This window comes from Capra hircus, assembly GCF_001704415.2.
Source record: "Capra hircus breed San Clemente chromosome X unlocalized genomic scaffold, ASM170441v1, whole genome shotgun sequence".
Lineage (NCBI taxonomy): Eukaryota > Metazoa > Chordata > Mammalia > Artiodactyla > Bovidae > Capra > Capra hircus.
The window spans coordinates 25,873,617-25,899,602 of NW_017189517.1; the positions used below are offsets into that span (position 1 = coordinate 25,873,617).

The following is a 25,986-nucleotide window of genomic DNA, read 5'->3' on the forward strand; positions in this document are numbered from 1 at the left end:
ATCATGCAAAATGCTGGGCTGGATGAAGCACAAGCTGAAATCAAGATTGCCGGGAGAAATCTCAATAGCCTCAGACATGCAGAAGACACCACCGTTATGGCAGAAAGCAGAAAGGAACTGAAGAGCCTCTTGATGAAAGTGAAAGAGGAGAGTGAAATAGCTGGCTTCAAACTCAACATTCAAAAAACTAAAATCATGGCATCCAGTCCCATCACTTCATGGCAAATAGATGGGGAAACAATGGAAACAGTGACAGACTTTATTTTCATGGGCTCCAAAATCTGTGCAGATGATGACTGCAGCCATGAAATTAAGACACTTGCTCCTTGGAAGAAAAGCTATGACAAACCTAGACATATTGCAGAGAAGGCACCCCACTCCAGTAGTCTTGCCTGGAAAATCCCATGGATGGAGGAGCCTGGTGGGCTGCAGTCCATGGGGTCACTACGAGTTGGATACGACTGAGTGACTTCACTTTCATGCACTGGAGAAGGACATGGCAACCCACTCCAGCGTCCTTGCCTGGAGAATCCCAGGGATGAGGGAGCCTGGTGGGCTGCCGTCTGGGGTCACAGAGTCGGACACGACTGAAGTGACTTAGCAGCAGCAGCAGCAGACAGCATATTGAAAAGGAAAGACATTATTTTAGTGACAAAGGTCCATCTAGTCAAACCTATGGTTTTTCTAGTAATCATGTGTAAATCTGAGAGTTGGACCATAAAGAAGTTCAGTTCAGTTCAGTCAGTTGTGTCCAACTCTTTGCGACCCCATGGACTGCAGCATGCCAGGCTTCCCTGTCCATCACTGACTCCCAGAGTTTGCTCAAACTCATGCCCATTGAGTCGGAGATGCCATCCAACCATCTCATCGTCTGTTGTCCCCTTCTCCTGCCTTCCATCTTTCCCAGCATCACGGTCTTTTCAAATGAGTCAGCTCTTCGCATCAGGTGGAAAAAGTATTGGAGTTTCAGCTTCAACATCAGTCCTTCCAATGTATATTCAGCAATGATTTCCTTTAGGATTGACTGGTTGGATCTCCTTGAAGGGACTCTCAAGAGTCTTCTCCAACACTACAGTGCAAAAGCATCAATTCTTCGACGCTCAGCTTTCTTCACAGTCCAACTCTCACATTCACACATGACTACTGGAAAAACCATAACCTTGACTAGACAGACCTTTGTGGGCAAAGTAATGTCACTGCTTTTTAATATGCTGTCTAGGTTGGTCATAACTTTCCTTCCAAAGAGCAAGCATCTTTTAATTTCATGGCTGCTATCACCAACTGCAGGGATTCTAGAGCCCCCAAAAATAAAGTCAGCCACTGTTTCCACTCTTTCCCCATCTATTTGCCATGAAGTGATGGGGTCAGATGCCATGATCTTAGTTTTCTGAATGTTGAGCTTTAAACCAACTTTTTCGCTCTTCTCTTTCACCTTCATCAAGAGGCTCCTTAGTTCTTCACTTTCTGCCATATGGGTGGTGTCATCTGCATATATGAGGTTATTGATATTTCTCCCAGAAATCTTGATTCTGGCTTGTGCTTCATCCAGACCAGCATTCCTCATTATGTACTCTGCATATAAGTTAAATAAGCAGAGTCACAATATACAGCCTTGACGTACTCGTTTCCCGATTTGGAACCAGTCTGTTGTTCCATGTCCAGTTCTAACTGTTGCTTCCTGACCTGCATGCAGATTTCTCAAGAGACAGGTCAGGTGGTCTGGTATTGCCATCTCTTTCAGAATTTTCCACAACTTGTTGTGATCCACACAGTCAAAGGCTTTGGCAGAGTCAATAAAGCAGAAGTAGACATTTTTCTGGAACTCTCTTGCTTATTCGATGATCCAACGGATGCTGGCAATTTGATCTCTGGTTTCTCTACTTTTTCTAAATCCAGCTTGAACATCTGTAAGTTCATGGCATAAAGAAGGCTGAGTGCCAAAGAATTGATGCTTTTGAACTGTGGTGTTGGAGAAGACTCTTGAGAGTCCCTTGGACAGCAAAAAGACCAAACCAGTCAATCCTAAATTAAATCAATCCTGAATATTCATTGGAAGGACTGATGCTGAAGCTGAAGCTCCTATACATGGCTACCTGATGTGAAGAGTGAACTCATTGGAAAAGACCCTGATGTTTGGAAAGACTAAAGGCAAGAGGAAAAGTGGACAACAGAGGATGAGATGTTTGGATGGCATCACCGATTCAATGGACATGAGTTTGAGCAAGCTCTGGGAGATGGTGAAAGACAGTGAAGTCTGGCATGCTACAGTCCATGGGGTCACAAAGAGTCTGACATGACTGAGCAAATGAACAATAATATTGGACATCACAGATTATACAACATTTCCATTATTTACAGAGTCCTATTAAATAGCAGACCCTTAGATACTCTACAGACCTCCATGTTTTCAGTCTTTCATCCCTCTATTTAGTTACATGTTTCATTCAATAATCACCAAAGAAACACCCAAGCCATTCCCAGATTTAACACAGTAAAATCAACTCACTTCTTGTTGCCTTCTCCCATAGCAGACACAGGTTTTGGGTTTCCACATCCTGCTATGGTAGCTACTACCAGGCCAGGACTGCAGTCAGCTTTTAGTATTTGAATTTAGAAAAAAGGCACTCGTTTGCAATGAGTGGAATGCACCTTAGTAGGAAAAGAGGGAAAAAAGGCAACTCTTCTGGATGTATAAAAACCCAGTGCCAGGGCACATAGCTTGGAAATAGAGTACAGGCTGGCACTTCACTACCATGTGCCTCCTCAATCAGATACTCTTGCGCAATGTAAGTGGAGATCCTAGTTACCACTATTTCACCTATTTTCCATTTTCCAAAATTCTGTTGCCATCTCTCCCCTGCTGTCCTCTTCTCTCTCAATCTTTGTCTTCATGGGTTTAAAGTTTAGTGTACTCCTTTACTATCATTTTAGTGGATTCCACATGAATTTAATTTTCAAACTTAAAGTCAAACCAGTCAGTCTCAAAGGAAATCAACCCTGAATATTCATTGGAAGGACTGATACTGAAGCTGAAGCTCCAAAACTCTGGCCACCTGATGCGAAGAGCCAACTCATTGGAAAAGACCCTGATGCTGGGAAAGATTGAAGGCAGGAGGAGAAGAGGGCAACAGAGGATAAGATGATTGGATGGCATCACTGATTCAATGGACACGAGTGAGCAAACTCTGGGAGACAATAAGGGACAGGGAAGCCTGGCATGCTTCAGACCATGGGGTTGCAAAGAGTCAGACATGACTGAGTGACTGAACAAAACAGTAGGAATTAATATTTTTAACTTGAATCTTTCTGTTATGATTCCACCTATTGGTGCTAAAAATATATTTCAATCAATCACACAACAAATCTTAAGTAAATATATACCTGAGTACGACAGAGGTAGACAGAATCCTTAGTCGATCCTTTTAAAATAACACAAACGACCAGAATTATCAGTTCACAAGCAGAAAGTTGGTATCTGGGTTATCCAAATCCTATTGTCTAGAAACAAAGCTAAACCTCCTACCAAAGTGAAAAAGCCACTTCCCAGAAAAAAAACACTTTTGAGAGTAATACCTCAAAAGCAAACTGATTCCTAATTCTGATGCTTTTGTATTTACCAGAAACATGTAATTTTGAATAAAAATGAAAGAAGCAAGTATCATTGTTTTAAATTACAAACCTGTGCTGGTGGTACTTGCAAAGGATTGTTATCCAAAATTATTACTTGTAAATGATGCAGCTTCCTGTAACAAACTGGAATTTCAGTCACTTTATTACAAGAGAAATCCAGCTTGACTAAGGGAAGATCTCCTAATTCTGTTCAGAAACAAAAATAATTTAATTAAATTCTATATAGTTATTCTCTTATTCATGTGAGTAAGAACAGTGAGCATCTTACCATCTGGTAATGCCTGAAGATTATTCCTTCTTATATTTAGCTCTCTAAGTGACTGTAATTTTCCCATTTGTTGGGGAAGAACCTGAATCTCATTGCAGCTAATATCCTAAGGAAAAAAGAAAATAAAATTATAACAAACTAATGGAGAAATAGAGATATATTTCTAATTTTAATTAAAGCACATGGCTAATAGCTAGCAAGTCACCTTCAATGTCATTTCTCTAAATATGGATTATCAGGCAGATTTATATTTATATTACATCATGAAATCAATCCAGCACAATTAGCATTAATTTTTTTGTGTGTAAAAGTGTGAGGTTATAACTTAGTAATACACAAGTCAGCATTTTGAAAATCTCAACTAAAGACCACTCTTATCAACTAAAACCAGAAGATGCTCTTCATTCATAGGTAAAATGAAAGAGAACTATCAATCACTGGGATAATTTGTCAATTATAGTAGTTGTTTGGGCTTCCCTGGTGACTCAGATGATAAAGAATCTGCCTGCAATGCAGGCGATCTGGGTTTGATCCCTAGGTTGGGAAGACCCCCTGGAGGAGCACATGGCAACCCACTCCAGTATTCTCGCCTGGAAAATCCCCATGGACAGAGAAGCCTGGTGGGCTACAGTCCATGAGGTCTCAAAGAGTCAGACGTGACTGAGTGACTAAGCACAAAAAGTAGTTGTTTTGAGATACCTGGTTGGGCAGGAGGTGAGAAAGTCAAGGATTTACAGATGTGAGCTGGAGAATCAAAGCCCATGGTCAGAATCAATTTAACAAAACCTGTTTCTATGAGGGATTACAGGCTCAAAATTTGGTGGCTCACATCATAACCCAAGGACATTCGAAGGGATCTGGTCAGAACTGCCTCATGGTTACGTTAAAATGCAAACCTCAATTTAAAGGTAAACAGTACCACATTTCCATAATAACAGAAGAAAGGAACAGCTTAAGTTATTAAACGGTGCAGTCCTCTCCCCCTTTCTTATCACATCAACAGAAAGGGAAGAAGAATCTGCAAGATCTCAGGCAGTAGTCATTCTAGACAAACTGCAAATGAAATTCATACTCTACTGCAACTGTCCCCAATTTCCAACTTTGACTGGAAACGACATTTAGCTTGGAACAAAAGGTGTGGCACATACATGTATTGTTTTATCAAAAGTAAAAAAGGCAGGAGGGTAAATTCAAAAGAAGAATATTGTTGTTTAGTCACTGAGTCGTGTCCAACATTTTTGCAACTCCATGGACTGTAGCCTGCCAGGTTCTCCTGTCCATGGGATTTCCCAGGCAAGAATACTGGAATGGGTAGCCATCCCCTTCTTCAGGGGATCTTTCCAACCCAGAGATCAAACCCTCATCTCCTGCACTGGCAAGTGGATTTACCACTGAGTCATCGGGGAAGCCCCTAAAGAACATTAAATAATATCTAATCATGTATAGATTTTAAAATGTATCTACATGACATCTTCATTTAACAACTATTTATCAAGTACAAACTATTTGCTGGGCACTGTTCTAGGTGCTGGGGACGTATCAATGAATAAAACAAACAAAAAGTCCTGCCCTCGTAGCTCCTTATGGATACTGCATTATAGCAAAGGGAGCAGATTACACAATATACTAGAAGTGCTATGGAGGCAAAAAACAGAGCAGGGTAAAGGAAAATGGTAGTGTTAGTAATATTGGGGAAGGATAGGAATTTAGATTGTTTCATAAAGTAGTTAATATTTGAGCACTATTATCAGAAGTGAGAGTATGAGCCATGCCAATACATAAGAAAGGAATATTCCAGACAGAAGGCCCAATAAATGTAAAGGCTCTTAAGCAAAGCATATGTAACATGTACTAAGAACAGCAATGAATCCAGTGTAGCTAGAGAAAAGTGGGCAAGGGGAAGACTAGGATGGAGGGAAAAGTTTTGGCTTTTACTCAGAAATGTGGCCAGGTACCAGAAACTTTTAAACAGAGGTATGACACAATCTAACTTATGTTTTGACAAACATCATCTTAGCTATTGTGTTGAGGACAGTCCAAATGATGGAGAAGAAAACTTCGGAAAAAACATCCATTAAAGTAGATACTATGGCTCCCTCCCAAAGGTGCCTAATACTGAAGATGTCCATACAAAAAATTAATAAAAATTTGACAGGAAGCTGCCACTTCATAGAAGAAACAAACCCGGCACAGGATACTGAACTACTCACCAATGGGTACTCTACAAAATACTCAGCTGGGATTTGAAGACCTGAGAGTATTTCCTAGATCTAATGACAGACTTCACTATAGCTGGCTATGACATTCCTAGGATATAATGTCCCGGGAAAACATTCCAATGACAGGTAATATCCACAAATTAATTCTGTGATGTAAATTGTCAATTAAAAAAATAAAAAATAAAATTATCAATTAGCCACCCTAATGCAACCTATCCAGTTACTGATTTTGAAAGCTGAAAGTGCAATAATTTTACAGTGCTAGTAAAATAATGATTAATATGTTTTAATATTCTGTTTAAATAAAAATACTACACTAAATCTCAAAATTCTAAATATTTTTGAAATTTCATTTATCCAAAAACTATCTCATGTAATATAATTTAAAACATAGGTCAAAAACTGAATGAAAAAGAAAGAAAAAAGAAATTACAGAGCCACGGAATCTTTTTAAAAAAATATTTATTTGGCTGCATCCAATCTTATTTGCAGACACAAGATCTTTGTTGCATCATGCAGGATCTTCCCTTGCAGCACTCTGGCTCTCTAGTGGCAAGTGGGCTTAGTTGCTTGATGGTATGCGGGATCCTAGTCTCCTGATCAAGGATGGAACCTCCATCCCTTGCATTGCAAGGTGAATTCTTAACCACTAGACCATCAGGGAAGTCCCAGACTCATAGAATCTTAAAGGAGAATATGCATAAAATCTTTAAAAACATTAACAGTGTGCATGTCAAAGAAAGCAATGAGCCCCTTGTGTTATGAATTTGTTAGATCACATCTGGCATCTTCTGTTCATTTCTGAGTGTTACGTTAAAAGACTATAATAAAAGGGAGCATTTTCAGGATAGAAATAGCTAAAAATAAAAGGCAATAAAGAATAGAAATATAGAAACTAAAAAAAGGAATAAAGGTAATAAAAATATTTAAGCCACAGAAAAACAGGTCTTAGAGTTTGGTAAAATGGAGAGTACACACACAACAATTTATAAATATCTGAAGGGAAGAAAAGTTATCATTATCTATACTTCTTCACATGACAGTCTCTAGACCAATGCATAAAAGTGATGGGGCATGTATCTTAGTTTAAAATAAGAAAGTTAACAAAATTTTACAAAAGAGAATTAGGGCTGCCTCAGATACACAAACACAAAGATTTGTCCACCATTGAAAATATACAACTAGATGTGTCAGGGATTTCTGCATTAGGCAGTGGTTTTATCTGACTACTTACAAGATTTCTTACAATAATAAAATTATGTGGTTCTACAACATAACAAGACTAAGCTCAAGGAAGTTTCCTTGCATTACAACTACATATGCTTATGAATTTTAAAAAAGGTATTTCTGAAATTTCTGTTCATTACATTCTATTTGTACATTAATTTCCCATTATAAACTAGTACATAAGTTCCTCAAGAAAACTTTTCACCCTCCACACATAAAAAATCATATTTATGAACACTTGAAAAAAATCTATGATTGGAAAAGCATTACTCAAGATAAAATAGAAAATAAAAAAATAAACAGCATAGTATATTGTGTAAGGTAGAAGTAACAGAAAGATGTGAAAATAGCTCACTGTTTTGAAGATTTGATTATGTTTCTCTAAGTTCATTGTCCTATAATACCTAAAATGATATGTTCAAAGTAATGACTGTAAATTATTCTTCTATTTCTACAATCAATTATATATAAAGGCCTCTTTCCATTTATCTTCATTTCAAAAGTGTTATAAAATTACATGGGGATATAGAAGAAGGTCATTTTATTAATTCTACTGCACATAGGCATTGTACTCTCTTTCTTATCTCCTCTCTCTGAAGCCTTCATTGAAGTCCTGTAAAACCTTAAAAAAAAAAAAAAAAACCTTACCTTTTCCTGATCTAAGAACTTTACTGTCCACGAAAAGGACAATTGGTTATTTGTCCGAAAGTATTTTTTAAGATTTGTAAGCAAGTCTTCTGGTCTCACTAAGAGTAAGGAACAACCAAGGTTTTTATTGTAGTTGTGAGCTAAAATCAGACATAAGCAAGGGTATCTCGAAATATCACTAAAGAGAACTTAGGCAAATACCAAGATTTTTTTTTTTTAATTAGAGTGAAACTCCATTAAGGAATTAATCTCCCAAAATATAAAGATATGTGTTATACACATTACACACAATCGATACAACTATTTTACTCACCAATTCCATTAAATCTTTTAACTTTCCGATTTCTTCTGGAATGGATACCAGTTTATTATTACTGAGGACCAAAACTTTAAGGGGAAGATCGAATAGGTATTTTGGCAATGTTGATAAAAGATTTCGACTGAAAAGAATAAGAAAGTCTCATTATGAGAAATAAGTCTGAAATAAAGTATGTTGAAAAAGAACAAATCACTTCAAAATTAAGAATTTTTCACTAAATAACAACTATTATTTAATTAATGCTTACTTTGTAACAGGCTAGTATTTTTACATGCACTGTCTCATTAAATCCTCATATTAACCTAACAAGGCAGGTGGTATTACTTGCATTATACAAATAAAATTAAAGGTTAAATTTGGTTAAGTCACTTGCCCAGGCACAAGCCTGCACTGTGATCTGTAATATTGTCCTACACATCACCAGCTCTCAAAACTCAGAATTTCTCTGAGCTAGAGAAAATTCTAACTCAGAATTCTCAAAATTCTTCCAAGCTAAAGAATTGCCAGAACCTTGCTCTTTGGTATAATTTCACTATATTCAATACCTCTACACCTCTCACTAGGGGAAGGCTCCAAGGATAAATTTGCATGCAGTGTGTTCAAATTTATGAAAAAATGAATAGAATTATACCTTTAAAATGTAGTAACCTTAACCCATTCTCTCTTTTTTAAAAATTTATTTATTATTATTATTTTTTTTAACTTTACAATATTGTATTTAACCCATTCTCTTTTGTTGCAGGTTTATGGTGGAACAGTCTACTAGCACCTTCTTTTCAGCTCACAGTTGATACATCATTCCTGTCTCTGCAGATATATTAAAATATAAGGACACCTAACATTTGTTACTATGGAGCAGGCCATGTTCCGGAGAAGGCAATGGCACCCCACTCCAGCACTCTTGCCTGGAAAGTCCCATGGACAGAGGAGCCTGGTGGGCCACAGTCCACGGGGTCGCTAAGAGTCAGACACGACTGAGCGACTTCACTTTCACTTTTCACTTTCATGCATTGGAGAAGGAAATGGCAACCCACTCCAGTGTTCTTGCCTGGAGAATCCCAGGGACTGGGGAGCCTGGTGGGCTGCCATCTCTGGGGTCGCACAGAGTCGGACACGACTGAAGCGGCTTAGCAGCAGCAGCAGCAGGCCATGTTCACAGCACCTCACATGAATTAACTTGACTAATCCCCACAACAACCTACTTTAGGAAGATAGATACTATCATAATGCCCATTTTACATTCGAAGAAAAAGTCTAAAAGAGATTAAGTAAACTGCTCAAAGTCACAGAGCTGGTAAGTGAGAGAACCAGGATTCAAATCCAGGCGATTTGGCTTTGGGTCCCTTACCCTCAAACTAATTTTGGCCAAATTTGCATGCCATTGTAGACTGACCCAAACTATCCCTGCTGTAGACTAAATGTTTGTGTTCTCTCCACTCAAAACTATAATGCTGAAGCCTAATCCCCAGTGTGATGGTACATGGAGGTGGGGCTTTTGGGAGGTGATTAATGGCCTTAAAAAGAGACCTCAGAGTGCTCCTTTGCTCTTTACTCCATGTAAGGACTCAGCTAGAAGAGAGTCATCTATCTATATAAATCAGGAAACTGGTCTTCACCAGACACTGAATCAGCTTGCACTTTGATCTTCAAATTTCCAGCCCTCAAAACTATGAAAAATAAATTTCTATTGTTTATAACCACCCAGTCTATGGTATTGTTATAGTGCCATGAATGGGCTAAGACAATGCTACTACCAAAATATATATAAAGTGTACCACTACATTTAGATACTATCAAGCATTCATTAGCAATTTGCTGTTATTTTCCCTGCTTTTCAAAGTGATATTTATAGTCTTGTACATAGCATTTTACATAACATACACAGTAATAAAACTCCAGTGTTACCCCAAGAGAAGGACTTCAAGCCCTTCTGCCCCATTTTATGCCTGCAGAGGATGTTCAGAAACACTAGACTGGTTTAATCACACGGCACAGACTTTAATAAAAAAGGCTAATGCCCCAAGACCAAAAATCCTAGCCAGACTGTTGGAATGTCCAATATGCTAGGTGTTTGTCACAACTCTTGCACTTTAAGGATCAAGTACAATCCTTGAGAAAGTGGTCTGTCTGGAGCACAAAGGGTCTTCCTGAGGATTCTACTGAAAAGAAGCATAGTATACAGGAAGAAAGAATAAGCTAAAAATTATCTTACAAGTTTCTCAAAATCTTTTCATCAAAATAAAAAATAAATAAATAGGAAAAAGAATGGCACATACAAACTCAATCTAATCTCCCTCATACCAGGAAAGTTTAAAAATTGGTTTCTCCCCTTAAGAAGCAAGTTTATTGAGTTAGCAGTCAGCTCTCTATTTCTTTATACATAGATAATAATCATAAATCTTCACTTTTTCCACATGCTTTAGAGATAGCCTAAGGAAGCCAGTCATTAGAACAAGTGTTATGTTAATATTGTGTCTGTAAACAAAAATTACAAGTCAACTTTTAGAGATCAAAATGGGAAAGAATGACACATAGTTTTAGTAAAACTATTCTAAGATGTACCATAAAGGTTAATACATAAATGCAACAATTTTTGACAAATTGTTTTTCCATAAAAGAACAAAATAAAATGATAATAAAGACAAAAAACTTAAAAATACCTCACTTCCCTCAAACCTTTCCCAAGCCAGGCCAAGGAGATTATGTACCCAGTTAAAGAAAGGAACAACCCAAATGACCAATATCTATGGAAGGAAATTAATTTACTCTCACATTTTAGGTTAAAATGGTTTCAGTTAAAGTGATTTGTACTGCCAGGTGATTCCACTGAGCAAGATATACATAATAAATATCACAGAAAGGAACGCTATTATTTACGTATATTAATTATATTTACTACTTCCATATTTGAGAATTTAGGCAAGTAATTTCGTTAAGGAAGAAGTTTTCCCTTATAATTCAAAACATAAAACAAAAATAAGAATAAGCTTCTAAAATTAAGTCACAATATACCAGTTTCCATTTACTGTCACTCATTCGGTAGGGCAATTATTTTCTTATACTTATTCAATGTTCAGTCTATTACAAAAACAGCATAAAGCTAAGAATGAGAATTCTACAGCCATACTGCTGCTTTGATTCGAATCTTGTCTCTACCAGTTGCAGTATGTGTAATTTTGAGAAAATAGTTAACCTATGTGCTTCAATTTCCTCATCTGCAACGCAGGGATAATAACTATATATCTGAAAATGTTGTGAAGATGAGATGAGGTAATATGGGTAAAGTATTTCTAACACTGCTTGGCACACAGTAAGAACTTATTATTAACATCAACTATTATCCACTTCCTAACCTTCCAATAATCCCATCCCAATCTATCCATCCTTGAAGTAGCAACAAGAAGTCACAAGAGTAAAAATAAAACTCAAGAACTATTTCTTCATAATGTTCCACTTTAATTGGGGGTGTTAATAAATAAACCTGTGTTGTGGTACTATGATTTCAACAAAATATTTCTGGTCTAAAGCCTTGGTACTCAAACTGACCTAAGGACCAGCAGGCATGGGCATTACCAGAAAGTTGTTAGAAATGCTGGCCTATGAAATCAGAATCTGCATCTAGTTCCTTTGGGCATTGAAGTTTGAGAAGCACTGCTCTCAAGAACAAGACCAAAAACCTATAAAGTAATGTGGACATATAGAAAATACAAATAAGATGCTGTTGAGACATAGGTTACGTAGCCAAACCAATTACATTCCTTTGCAACTAAAGAATTAGAACTGTATTAAAAAACAAGATTTATTCCCCCCAAAATTGTTTCCTTACCTAATGTTAAGGTATGTTAACATCTGCAGGTTTTTAATGGCTTCAGGAATGATTTTGATGCAATTATGATATAAATTTAATGTTTCAAGAGGTGCAAATAACCAGACCTCAGAAGGAATTTCTGTAAAACGATTTCTTGAAAGATCTGAAAAATAAAAGTAACATCTGCATGTCAAACATATACCTACATTTGTGGTAATTAACAGAACTATTTACATACTTGCTGAATCACTGAGAATCCAACCAACTATTCAAAATACTGACCTTGACCTTTTGCCTTCACCAGGCAAAAAATATATAGAAATATACTCATGGAAAGTCTGTTCATTAACAAACTGCACTTCAATATCTTTAAATATTATTTTTTTTAATACCAATGAAGAATTCTCTCTGATATTTAAAAATATGAATAAAACCTTCCCTGATCCCACATCCCCCTCCATCCACCTCTTCCTCCTTTACAGTAAAACTTAAATAAATCTACAACATAACTATATTTCATACTTACCATGGACTTTTCAACCCATTATAATTTGCCTTCTATTCATTTTTATGTCTACCAAGGTCACTAAGCCTCCATATCAACCGCCACTCATCCATTTGGAAATGTTTCTCTTCCCTGGGCCTGGAAAACTACACTTCTGGATCATTTCCTGTTATCTCCCTGGCTGCTACTAAGTCTCTTGCTAGATTCTCCTCTACCCATACTGTAAATGTTTTTGTTCCTAAGGACTCTGATATAAGGTACTCTTTCCTTAAGACATACTCTATTAGATGATTTAGTCCAAAACTAGGGTTACTATTCATATACTGACAATTTCAAATTTAATATATGTTTGAACACTTATGTGCTAATCTTTAGGACTTCCTCTTTGTAACTCTCAAGTACCTCAAATTCTGCAAGTGCAAAATCTTAACTGAAGATCTCCTTCCACGTATCTGTTTCTTTCACATTATATAATGTCACCAATACTCCTCATGAGCTGCTCAAGCCAGAAACTTAGCATTTACACTTGATTTCTCCCTCTCCTAAACTATTCCAAGTACAAACAAATAATTCTATTCACTTTTCACATGCACACGCACAGACACACACACATACATACACAAAAACAGATTATAACTATTATACATCTATTGATACTTTGTTAAATGAAATTTTGAAAAATACTTACGATATCATGTGGCAGGAAAAAAATACCCTAAAAGAGTTTCTCAACCAAAGTATTATTGACTTTTGGCACTGCATAGCTATTTGTTGTATAGTGCTATCATAGGCACTGTAGGATATTTAGCAGCATCCCTAACATCTATCTACTAGATGCCAGTTAACACCCTCTGGTAATAGTAGTCAAAAAACATCCCATGGAATATAAACCCTCCTACCCCTGCTGAGAACTTCTGCCTGAACAATTATCAAATTAGCTATCTTACCATCAGAATATACTTTGCTAAGGGAGAAGGCAATGGCAACCCACTCCAGTACTCTTGCCGGGAAGGTCCCATGGATGGAGAAGCCTGGTAGGCTGCAGTCCACGGGATCGCTAGGAGTCGGACACGACTTCACTTTCACTTTTCACTTTCATGCATAGGAGAAGGAAATGGCAACCCACTCCAGTATTCTTGCCTGGAGAATCCCAGGGATGGGAGAGCCGGGTGGGCTGCTGTCTATGGGGTCGCACAGAGTCGGAGACAACTGAAGCGACTTAGCAGCAGCAGCAAGGGCTCCCCAGGTGGTGCTAGTGGTAAAGAACCCACCTGGCAATGTAGGAGACTTAAGAAATGCAAGTTTGATCCCTGGGTGGGAATGATTTCCGGGAGAAGGAAATGGCAACCCACTGCTGTGCTCTTGCCTGGAGAATCCCATGGACAGAAGAGCCTGGAGGGCTACAGTCCACAGGGTCACAAAGAGTCAGACCTGACTGAATCAACTTAGCATGCACGCACACACACATACTTTGCTAACACTACTTCATTATACTTATTTGGTTAAAAACATAAGACTATCATTTACCTTTATCAAGAAAAACATTTATGCAGTTAAGGAGTTTGGAACCAACATGTACACACTGATGCTGCTGCTGCTAAGTCACTTCAGTTGTGTCCGACCCTGTGTGACCCCACAGACAGCAGCCCACCAGCCTCCTCTGTCCCTGGGATTCTCCAGGCAAGAATACTGGAGTGGGTTGTCATTTCCTTCTCCAATGCATGAAAGTGAAAAGTAAAGTGAAGTCTCTCAGTCGTGTCCGACTCTTCTCGATCCCATAGACTGTAGCCTACCAGGCTCCTCCATTCATGGGATTTTCCAGGCAAGAGTACTGGAGTAGGTTGCCATTTCCTTCTCCATTGCTATATTTAAAATGGTTAACCACCAAGAACCTACTGTATAGCACAGAGAACTTTGCTCAGTGTTATGTAGCAGCCTGGATAGCAAAGGAGTTTGGGGAAGAATGGATACATGTATATGTACAGCTGAGTCCCTTTACTGTCCACCTGAAACTATCATAACATTGTTAACTGGCTATACTCCAATATAAAATAAAAAGTTAAAAGAAGAACATCTATGGTGTATCTTAGGCCACTGTACCTCATCTGGTCTGCCCACACAAGAACAGCTTCCTACCAACATTAAAATTTCTCACTCTGAGGGATGACACCTATTTATTTAGCAGCATAATAATTTGCTAATCAGAATATTAATATCCATGTATGTTTTTACATATGTGTGTACACATGCACACATTCATTCACCTAATGCAAAATTTTGTAACTGGCTGAAGAATATATTAGTTATGACTATATAGTATAAAAGTTAATTTGGATTCTTTTTCTTCTCACCAGAAGACTCTGAATAGCTAAATAAAAGGATAGATGGAATTATTAGAAATCAAAATCTGAACCTGAAATAGAAGTTTTCAATTTACTGGCTCACCTCCTCTAGATACCCAGGCATCATGCAGTTCTATTGAGGGAGAAAAATGAAGACTTCTTTTTTTTAGTTTAGAATATTTCTTTTACATTTGACTTTTATCTCTTATCCTTATAACGTCAGAACTCTAGGAGTTGAAAATTACTGCTTACAGTTAATTTGAAATCCTAAAAACAAATTCTGCCCAGTTTGTTATTCTGTATAATATTTAGTAAGTACTCACATATAATACATAAATTCTAGTGGCCCTAGAATTAGATGATGGTAGCTTGCATGGAGATGGCAAGAATAAAGATAAAAAATAGAATTTGAAATATATTTTGATATTAGTACTTACAGGAATTGGGTATGTAATTGTCTATGTGGGATAAATAAGAGACAGTAATCAAGAATGGAATCCAGAGAAGACTAGAAGGGGAACAAGATGGCGGAAAGTAGGATAGAAGTGCTTGCAGAATACCAGCTGAGAGCTGACAGGAGTACCTGACCACCAGAAAAGAATACATAGAACCAAGCAAAACTCAGTAGGATGAAGGAACTAGGGGGGAAAACAGGAGTTTTAGTAGGACTGGACCTGCCCTTGGTGGGTGGGGGAACTGGAACAGGGGTCCAATTCCCACATCAAGGCAATTGTCTGGGTCACAAGAGTAACATTTAAGGCTGAAAGTGAAGCAGCTGATCCGTGGTAGCCTAAATGGAATGAGAATCAGACAGCCCTTGCCACAGCCATATGTACCCCGGAAAGGGATGCAGGTCCCCTAGAAGGCGCAGCAGCTGGGAGCTGGAGCGTAGGGATTGTAGAGCAATCCCAGGATGAGGGATGCTGTTGACTGCAGAGAGATGGACCAAGGGGACCTGAGGGAGGAGACTGTGGTGGGAAATGCCTGTGGAGGAAAGCCATGGAAGCAAGGCGAGTCATGCATAGGGGGTGGAGCCATCACCACAATCTTTCTCCCCACAGGCCAGCACCGGCAACTGAACAATAGAGAGGCTGGCCCATCAAGCACCTGATGCACCCAACAACAGAGAAGGACCCCAGACAACGGAGCCTTCTAAGTGCCTGAACAGGTGGGGCTATGGAGAAAGACTAGCCAAAGAGGCGTTCTGATCACCAGCTACCAGAGGCTTGAAAAAAAAAAACTCTGATAGGGCCATAAATCCTGTGGCAGAGGCAGTCTGGGTCCCTGCACACTTGGCACAGCCAGGGTCCCTGCAACCCAAGCAGCTGTGCCACCTTCATGCTTAACCCTCACTGGGGCAGACACAAGTCTTCCAGGGCAGCCTCAGGAGCAAACCCCAGTGGACGACCCACGTACACAGGTAGAAATAAAACCACAATTGAAACCCAGAGGCAGTGTGGCTAAGGAAGAAGACCCAAAACCTTCCCACCAGCTGTACAAGCTGCAGATTAAATCCACATGATCAACTAGGCAGCCTATGTCTATGGAATATATAAAAGGACATTGAGAATTCCCACAAGAGAAAACGTACTAGTTCTGATAGCTGTGGACATTGGAGGCAAGAACACAAAGGAGTAGGACCAGATTAGAGTCTGAGCTGCCCTCAGTGCAGATCTGGAGACCAGAACAGTGCTGGAGGGCATCCTAGGTAGGCGAGCTAGACTGTGACTCCCAGAAAGGGAAAGAACCCTGACAGCAGTGACTCAAGAAAAACATTTATTTTTCTTATATTTTGACTTATCCTGTAGTTTCTTTGTTTTTTTTTCTTTCCTTTTTCCCCTCTGTTGTAGTTGTTGATTTTATAAGCACTATGAAATATAATAAAGCTTCTGAGTTTTTTTTTAATCACACTTTTTATTCCTGTTATAAACCTCTACCTCTACATTGGCCTTTTGCAGTTCTGTGGTGCTTTTTTTTTCCCCCTCTTTTTTTTAATTTTAATTTTTAAATTTCTTAAACCTATTATTTTTTCTACATTTATTCCTTTGTTTGCTTTTTCTACTGTTCCTTTCCCCTTGCAGTTAATTTTTAATATATATAAATTTTCTTTATCTACCTCTATTTAACTTTGCATATCTACTCCTTCTTTCTTTTCTTTCTTTTTTCTCATCATATTTGTTAGTTTTGTTTTCATTGCTTTATTCCCCAGTTGGCACCTTGCTTTAGTTTTGTTTTTCAGCTTGTGTTTCAGTTAGTTTTGTTCTTCACTGGTGGATATCATTTTTGGTTTCCAGTGTTTGTGGGGTCAATCTATTGTACTTTATTTTTGTTGGACTATTTTGATTTTGTTTATGTGTATATGTGTATATTCCATTATTTTAATTATTATTTGCATGATTTTGTAACTGCCATCTGTCTGGGGAATCATCTTGGGTTTCTCATTTTTGGGTATTTGTCTTAATCTCACTTAATGCCATAACAAACCACTTGGGGAATCTCTGTTCCTGGCCAGAGATCAAGCCCTGAGCCTTCAGAGTAGAAGAACTGATTCCAAGACCCTAGACTACCAGAGAACTCCTAACCCAAGGGAATATCAAATAGTGAGAACTCCCACAAAGGAAACCACTTGAATACAAGACCCAATATCACCGAACTACCAGTAGCACCCTGTGCTACTACTCATCCAGATAACAAACAAGACAAAAATACAAACCCTATCATCAGCAGACAGGATTATCACCTCATTCAGCCCTGCCCATCAAAAAAAAAAAATAAACTCAGCACAAATCTCATGCTACACAAAGCCTACACAAACCACTGGACAAACCTTAGACAGGCAGAAACCAAAAAGAAGAAAGAATTCAACCCTGAAGGCTGGGAAAAGGAGACCTCAAACACAGTAAGTTTTAAAAGGCAGAGAAATACTGCACAAATGAAGGATCAAACTAGAAACAAAAAAGTCCAAATAAATGAAGAGGAAATAGGCAAATTATCTGAAAAAGAATTCAGAATAATGATAGTAAAGATGATCAAAAACCTAGAAAACAGAATGAAGAAAATGCAAGAATCAATTAACAAAGACCTAGAAGAATTAAAGAGAAAACGTACTGAGACAAAGAACACAATAACTGAAATTAAAAATACTCTAGCAGGAATCAATAGCAGAATATCTGAAGCAGAAGAAAAGATCAGAGACCTAGAAGATAAAATGGTGGAAATAACTGCTAAAGAGGAGAATAAAGTAAAAAAAAAAAAGAAAAGAACTGAAGATAGACTCAGAGACTGCTGGGACAATATTAAACACACCAAAATTTGAATTACAGGAGTCCCATTAAAAAAAAAGAGAAAAAGAAAGGGTATGACAAAATTTTTGAACAGGTTATACTGATCTTTCTACTGAAACTCTGCACCCCAGAAGGGAATGGCAGGATATAGTTTAAGTACTGAAAGGGAAAAATCTAGAACCAAGATTACTCTACCAAGCAAGGATCTCATGCAAGACTGATGGAGAAATTAAAAGCTTTTCAGATAAGCAAAAGTTAAGAGAATTCAGTACCACCAAATCAACTTTACAACAAATGATAGAGAGACTTATGTAGTCAGGAAATCAAAGATCTACAAAAACAAACCCCAAACAATTAAGAAACTGGAAATAGGAACAAATATATCATTGAAAGTAAATGGATTAAATGCTCTAACCAAAAGACACAGATTGGTTGAATGGATACTAAAACAAGACCCATATACATGCTGTCTACAAGAAACTGACTTCAGACCTAAAGACACATATAGACTGAAAGTGAGAGGATGAAAAAATATATTCCATGCAAATGGAAAGCAAAAGAAAGCTGTAATAAAGGAGTAATAAACCTCATTTCAGAAAAAGTAGACGTCAAAATAAAGAATACTACAAAAGATAAGGAAGGACACTACATCATGATCAAGGGATCAATCGAAAAGGAAGACATAACAATTGTGAATATCTCTGCACCCAACATAGGAGTACCTAAATACACGAGACACACACTAACAGACATAAAAGGAGAAATGGGCAGTAACACAATAATAGTAGGAGACTTTAACACCCAACTTACCAACGGACAGTTCACCAAAACAGAAAATTAATAAAGAAACATGTCTTAAATGATACATTAGATGAGATAGATTTCACTGATATCTTCAGGATATTGCATCCAAATGCAGAAGAATACACCTTCTTCTCAAGTGCACATGGAACATTCTCCAGGATAGACTACATCTTGAGTCACAAATCAAACCTCAGTAAATTTAAGAAAACTGAAATCGTATCAAGCATCTTTTCCAACCAAAATGCTATGAGACTAGATACCAATTACAAGAAAAAAAAAACTGTAAAACACAAATGCAGGGAAATTAAAAAATACATTTCTAAATAACAAACAGATTACTGAGGAAATAAAAAAGGGAAATCAAAAATATCCTGGAAACAAATGACAATGAAAACATGACAGTTCAAAACCTATGGTATGCAGCAAAAGCAGTTAAGAGGGAAGTTTGTAGACATACAACCCTACCTCAAGAAACAAGAAGAACATCGAATAGACAACCTAACTTTATACCTAAAACAACTGGAAAAAGAACAAAAAAAAAAAAAACAAGATTAGCAGAAGGAAAGAAATCATAAATATCTGAGCAAAAATAAATGAAAGAGAAAAAAGAAATAAAGGAAAAATAAGTAAAGATTATTAATTATATAATTAATAATCTAATAAATTAGTAAAGGTTTACTAACAATTAGTGAAGATTAATAAAACTAAAAGCTGGTTCTTTGAGAAGATAAAATTGACAAACCTTTAGCCAGACTCATCAAGAAAAAAAGAGAGCAGAATCAAATCAGCAAAATTAGAAATGAAAAAGGAGAGGTTACAACAGACAATGCAGAAATACAAAGGATTATAAGAGACTATCATGAACAACTATATGGCAACAAAATGGATAACCTGGAAGAAACAGATTCTTCAGTTCAGTTCAGTCGCTCAGTCGTGTCCAACTGTTTGCAACCCCATGAAACGCAGCACACCAGGCCTCCCTGTCCATCACCAACTCCCAGAGTCCACCCAAACCCATGTCGCTCGAGTTGGTGATGCCATCCAACCATCTCATCCTCTGTTGTCCCCTCCTCCTCCTGCCCTCAATCTTTCCCAGCATCAGGGTCTTTTCAAATGAGTCAGCTCTTCGCATCAGGTGGCCAAAGTATTGGAGTTTCAGCTTCAACATCAGTCCTTCCAATGAACACCTAGGACTGATCTCCTTTAGGATGGACTGGCTGGATCTCTACCACAGTTCAAAAGCATCAATTCTTCGGTGCTCAGCTTTCTTTACAGTCCAACTCTCACATCCATACATGACCTCTTCCTAGACTGAACCAGCAAGAAATAGAAATTATGAACAACCCAATTACAAGCACTGAAATCAAAATTTTGATCAAAAATCTCCCAAAAGAACAAAAGCCCAGGACCAAATGGCTTCATAGGTGAATTCTATCAAACATTTAGAGAAAAGCTAATGCCTATCCTTCTAAAACTCTTTCAAAAATTGTAGAAGAAGGAACACTTTTAAACTCATTCAACAAAGCCACCATCACCCTGATTCCAAAACCAGACAAATACAACACAGAAAAAGAAATCTACAGGCCAATATCACTGATGAACACAGATGCAAAAATCCTCAACAAAATTCTAGCAAACAGAATTCAACAACACATTAAAAAGCTCACCATTAAAAAGCTACATCATGATCAAGTTGGGTTTATCCCAGGGTTGCAAGGATTCTTTGATATATGCAAATCAATCAATGTGATACACCAAATTAACAAACTGAAAGATAAAAACCATATGATAATCTCAATAGATGCAGAAAAAGCTTTTGACAAAATCCAGCACCCACTTATGATTAAAACTCTTAAAAGAATGGGCACAGAAGGAACCTACCTCAACATAGTGAAGGCCATATATAAGCCAAAAGCAAAAATTATTCTCAATGGTGCAAAACAGAAAGCATTCCCCCTAAGATCAGGAACAAGACAAAGGTGTCCACTCTCACCACTATTATTCAACATAATTTTGGATGTCCTAGCTACAGCAATCAAGAAGAAAAAGAAATAAAAGGAATCCAGATCAGAAAAAAGAAGTAAAGTTCTCACTGTTCACAGATGACATGATACTATACATAGAAAACCCTAAAGAAACTATCAGAAAATTACTAGAGCTGATCAGTGAATTTAGCAAAGTCACAGGATACAAAATCAATACACAGAAATCACTTGCATTTCTATATACTAACAATGAAAAATCAGAAAAAGAAATTAAGGAATCAATCCCATTCACCACTGCAACAAAACTAATAAAATATCTAGGAATAAACTTACCTAAGGAGACAAAAGAACTCCATACAAAAAATTATAAAACACTAATGAAAGAAATCAAAGATGACATAAACAGATGGAGAGATATTCCATGTTCCTGGGTAGGAAGAATTAACATTGTGAAAATGACTATAACTACCAAATGCAATCTATAGATTCAATGCAATCCCTATCAAATTGCCAAGAACTATAACAAAAAATTTCACAATTCATATGGAAACACAAAAGAACTTGAATAGCCAAAGCAGTCTTGCAAAAGTAGAATGGAGTTGGAGGAATCAACCTTCTTGACTTCAGACTATACTACAAAGCTACAGTCATCAAGACAATATGGTACTAGCACAAAAAGAGAAATATAGACCAATGGAATAAGTTAAAAAGCCCAGAAATAAACCTATACACCTATGGGTACCTTATTTTTGACAGAGGAGGCAAGAATATACAATGGGGCAAAGATAGCCTCTTCTTTAAGTGGTTCTGGGAAAACTGGACAGCTACATGCAAAAGAATGAAATTAGAACACTAACTACTAACATCATACACAAAGATAAACTCAAAATGGATTAAAGACCTAAATGCAAGACCAGAAACTATAAAATTCTTAAAGGAAAACAGAGGCAGAACACTTGATGACATAAATCAAAACAAGACCCTCTATGACCCACCTCCTAAAGAATGTAAATAAAAACAAAAGTAAACAAGTAGGATCTGATTAAACTTAAAAGCTTTTGCACAGCAAAGGAAACTATAAGCCAGATGAAAAGACAACCCTCAGAATGGGAAAAAGTAACAGCAAATCAAACAACTGACAAAGAATTAATTTCCAAAATATACAAGCAGCTCATACAACTCAATAACAGAAAAACAAACAAGCCAGTCAAAAAGTGGGAAAAAGACCTAAACAGACATTTCTCCAAAGAAGACATACAGATGGCTAACAAACACATGAAAAGATGCTCAATATTGCTCATCATTAGAGAAATGCAAATCAAAACTACAATGAAGTATCACCTCACACCAGTCGCCCATCATCAAAAAGTTTATAAACAATAAATGCTGGAGAGGGTGTGGATAAAAGGAAACCCTCTTGCACTGCTGGTGGGAATGCAAATTGATAGAGCCACTGTGGAAGATGGTATGAAGATTCCTTAAAAAACTAAGAAGAAAACCACCATATGACCCAGCAATCTCACTCCTTGCCATAAACCCTGAGAAAATCAAAACTGAAAAAGACACATGTACCCCCATGTTCACTGCAGCACTATTTACAACATTTACAATAGCTAGAACATGGAAGCAACCTAGATGTCCATCAACAGATGAATGGATGAAGAAGTTGTGGTACATATACACAATGGAATATTACTCAGCCATAAAAAGGAACACATTTGAGTCAGTTCTAATGAGGTAGATGAACCTATCTATCTTAAAAGGATAGATCTCATGTTAAAAGGATAGATCTCATGATATGCACTCACCACAACATAAAGGAGTATTTTTCAAAATAAGTAGATCTGTTATACAGAGTGAAGTAAGTCAGAAAGAGAAAGATAAATATCATATACTAATGCATATATACGGAATCTAGAAAGATGATACTGAAGAATTTATTTGCAGGGCAGCAATAGAGAAACAGATATACAGAAAGGACTTAAGGAAACGGGGAGAGGGGAGGAGATGAGATGTATAGAGAGAGTACTTACATTACCATATGTAAAATAGATAGCCAATGGGAATATGCTGTATGTCTCAGGAAACTCAAACAGGGGCTCTGTATTAACCTAGAAGGGTACAAAGGGGAGGGGACATATGTTTACCTATGGCTGACTCATGTTGATGTTTGACAGAACACAAAATTCTGTAATTATTCTTCAATTAAAAAATAATTTTTTTTTTAAAAAAGAATGGAATCCAGAATTCTGGCTTAGGCAACTAAATGATGCTACTTAACAGAAAAGTGAGAGGTGGAACAGGATTTTTATTCTTATTTTTGCTATACAGTTTTCTTTTGCTTTTTGAAGAAGAGGATAGAATCAAGGGTTCAATTTTACATTTGTACAAACTGAGATATCTGAAAGATAAGGGATTGTGAAATGGCCATTTAATCAGATCATTCTGGATTTCATACGTGAGGTCTGGGATGGATACATAAAATTGAAAGTTGTGGGAATATGGTTAGCACTATAAAATCATAGAAATGGAAGACATCACCTAAAATCAGAGTACTAAGTCAAAAAGAAATTCAAGACTGGGCGATCCAGAAGACCAATGTTTAAAAGTTAAGCATAGAAAAAAAAAAGCAAGCAGAGGAGACTAAAACTAATAGTCAAGAGAAAATCCAAGAACCATAAAAGAGAGAACATTCAAAGAAGCAACTGGAGAAAAAGCAAAAGTATCAGCATTAATAACCAATGGTTTCAATAATTTAAATAAAATCAAAATATTATTTTAATAATTTATAGATTTATTATTGTGTGATGCTTTATCTTCCTTCCCCTCCAAAAACAAGACTCAGTTAAATTACAAAGTAATATTATGAGTTGCCTTAGGGAATTTAAATGAATTTTCATTCATAAACTATTTTCTGAATGAGCTAATATATTTATTTAGTAAACAACACTTTAAATTACAATTATTTTTCAGGTATAATTGAGTAAAGCAAATAAAGCATAATAAAGTCAAAATTAAAACTCAAGCCATTATAAAGCCTCTAAGAAAATCTTGTTCTAGGCTTTTTCAGATATTTTTTTTCTTTTTCGTTTTTTATTTTAGGGGGCTCACTGCATTATTTCTTTACTTGTTTGGCTTTTCCAATATTTTAAATCTGTATAAACATCTTTTCTAAGAATGGGGTAAACAGAACAACAGTGCCAAAAGAAAAATACAACCATAGAGACAAAGGTGGCCAATAACACATAACAATCTGTATTTTAATTTCTTGATCTATCTCACACTAACAGCATCTCGTATTTTCCTTCAAAAAAGTAAAAATTAACTTTTACATAGATATAATGGATAAAATTTAAACTCTGTTTTAATATTTTTACCTTGTGACATACAATTAAATAAGATTTTATAACATTAAAAATCATTTAATGAACACATGCAGTAAGGCAACTAGAATAATATTAAAAAAGAACACATTATACTCAAGAAATACATGCAAAATTGGTATTTTATTTAATATGGTTCCATCTAACGATGGAAAACAAACTTTTAATTTCTTCCTGATGGTGAGATTCATTTCACAACAGCTTTAAAGTCTACCTTCTTAGGGGACAAGTAAGACTTGGGAAATGACAATTGTAAAAATGTTTCACCTTTCCCACATATACACAAGAAAAGAAATTAAATTCTGCTCTTTATCTTCCTGTAGTGAGCTGAATGGTAGCCCTCAAAGATATCAGGTCCTAATAATTCCTGGAACCTGTCAATGTTAGCTTATATGGTAAAATTTTTTGGCAGATATAATTAAGTGTCTTGCAATGGAGAATATTCTGCACCATCCAGGTGGGTGCTAAGTGCCATCGCACATATCTTTACAGGAAGACAACAGATGGAAACAAGATGCACATTGAGGAAAAGGCCATGTGAAAGATGGAGGAAGACACTGGAGTGATGAGGTCACAGAATGCCAGCAGTTACCAGATGCTGGAAGAGGTGAGGAGTGGATTCTCTCAAGTCTCCAGAGGGTTTATATCCCTGCTGAAACCTTGATTTTAGCTTCAAAAGACTTATTTTGGACTTCTGGTCTCAAGAACTATAAGAGAGTAAATTTCTGTTGTTTCAAACCACCAAGTTTATGGGTCATTTGTTACAGCAGCCACAGGAAACAAACACATTTCTCAAAAATAGTTTATCAAAATTAATGAGAAAATGCCTGCAAAAATATTTTAATAGTTGTACATTTTTTTCTTTAGTAGTAAGGTGATAACTCAATTAATTAGTATCCTTGAGGATAAAAACCTGTATCACCAGTGAACTAGGTTTCATCTTAGTTTTTATTATAAATCATATCAAGTAGTATTGGCAATAACTCAACAGTAGACAGACTGCGTACTGTTTCTTGCCTTCCTTCAAACTGCTCCTTGTAAAACTGCTGGGAGCCTGTTAAAGACGTTAATAGATCATTTTAAATAATCTGATCTAAATTATGTTCTGTATCACTCAAGTTTCAGAGGTCAAAAAAGCTAGAGAAGGGAGAAAAGGAGTCAGATGGAATGGAAATCTGTTTGCTGCCTCCCAAGCTGCAGCCACAAGAGCCACAGATGGGTCCATCTGTCACCGAGTACAATTCTTGGCCCACTGGCTATCATTTCTGCCAAGGTATAGCAAACTATTTTCAGAACGTATAATACTATACTATACTAATTTCAGTTTTGTTTTATTCACTGTACAAAAGGCTGTATGACTTTTGTCACGAATTGTTAAAATGAACTGATACATGAGTCTTCTCTGGGTGGTATTTAATAGTACAGGCTGCTATAGTTCCTCTTATTTAAAAAAAATCCTAGATCAACTGAAAAACTGTCACATTTTCACCTATGGAAAAATGTCTAACAAATGATGGGTGTTGTTAGAACACAGGCTCATCATTAACAGAGATAGAGAATTTTC

At 36.8% G+C, this 25,986-nt stretch overlaps 1 protein-coding gene across 1 annotated transcript in view; it reads right to left on the reverse strand.

Moving 5' to 3' along the window:
- LRCH2 (leucine rich repeats and calponin homology domain containing 2) overlaps positions 1 to 25,986 on the reverse strand; it is a 105,242-nt gene that overhangs the window by 59,069 nt on the left and 20,187 nt on the right. Inside the window, exons 2-5 of the mRNA XM_018044281.1 lie at positions 12,138 to 12,282; positions 8,306 to 8,432; positions 3,899 to 4,004; positions 3,680 to 3,816 (exon numbers count right to left, since the gene is read on the reverse strand). Of these exons, the coding sequence (XP_017899770.1) occupies positions 3,680 to 3,816; positions 3,899 to 4,004; positions 8,306 to 8,432; positions 12,138 to 12,282 (515 nt within the window). The remainder of the gene's footprint in view (positions 1 to 3,679; positions 3,817 to 3,898; positions 4,005 to 8,305; positions 8,433 to 12,137; positions 12,283 to 25,986) is intronic.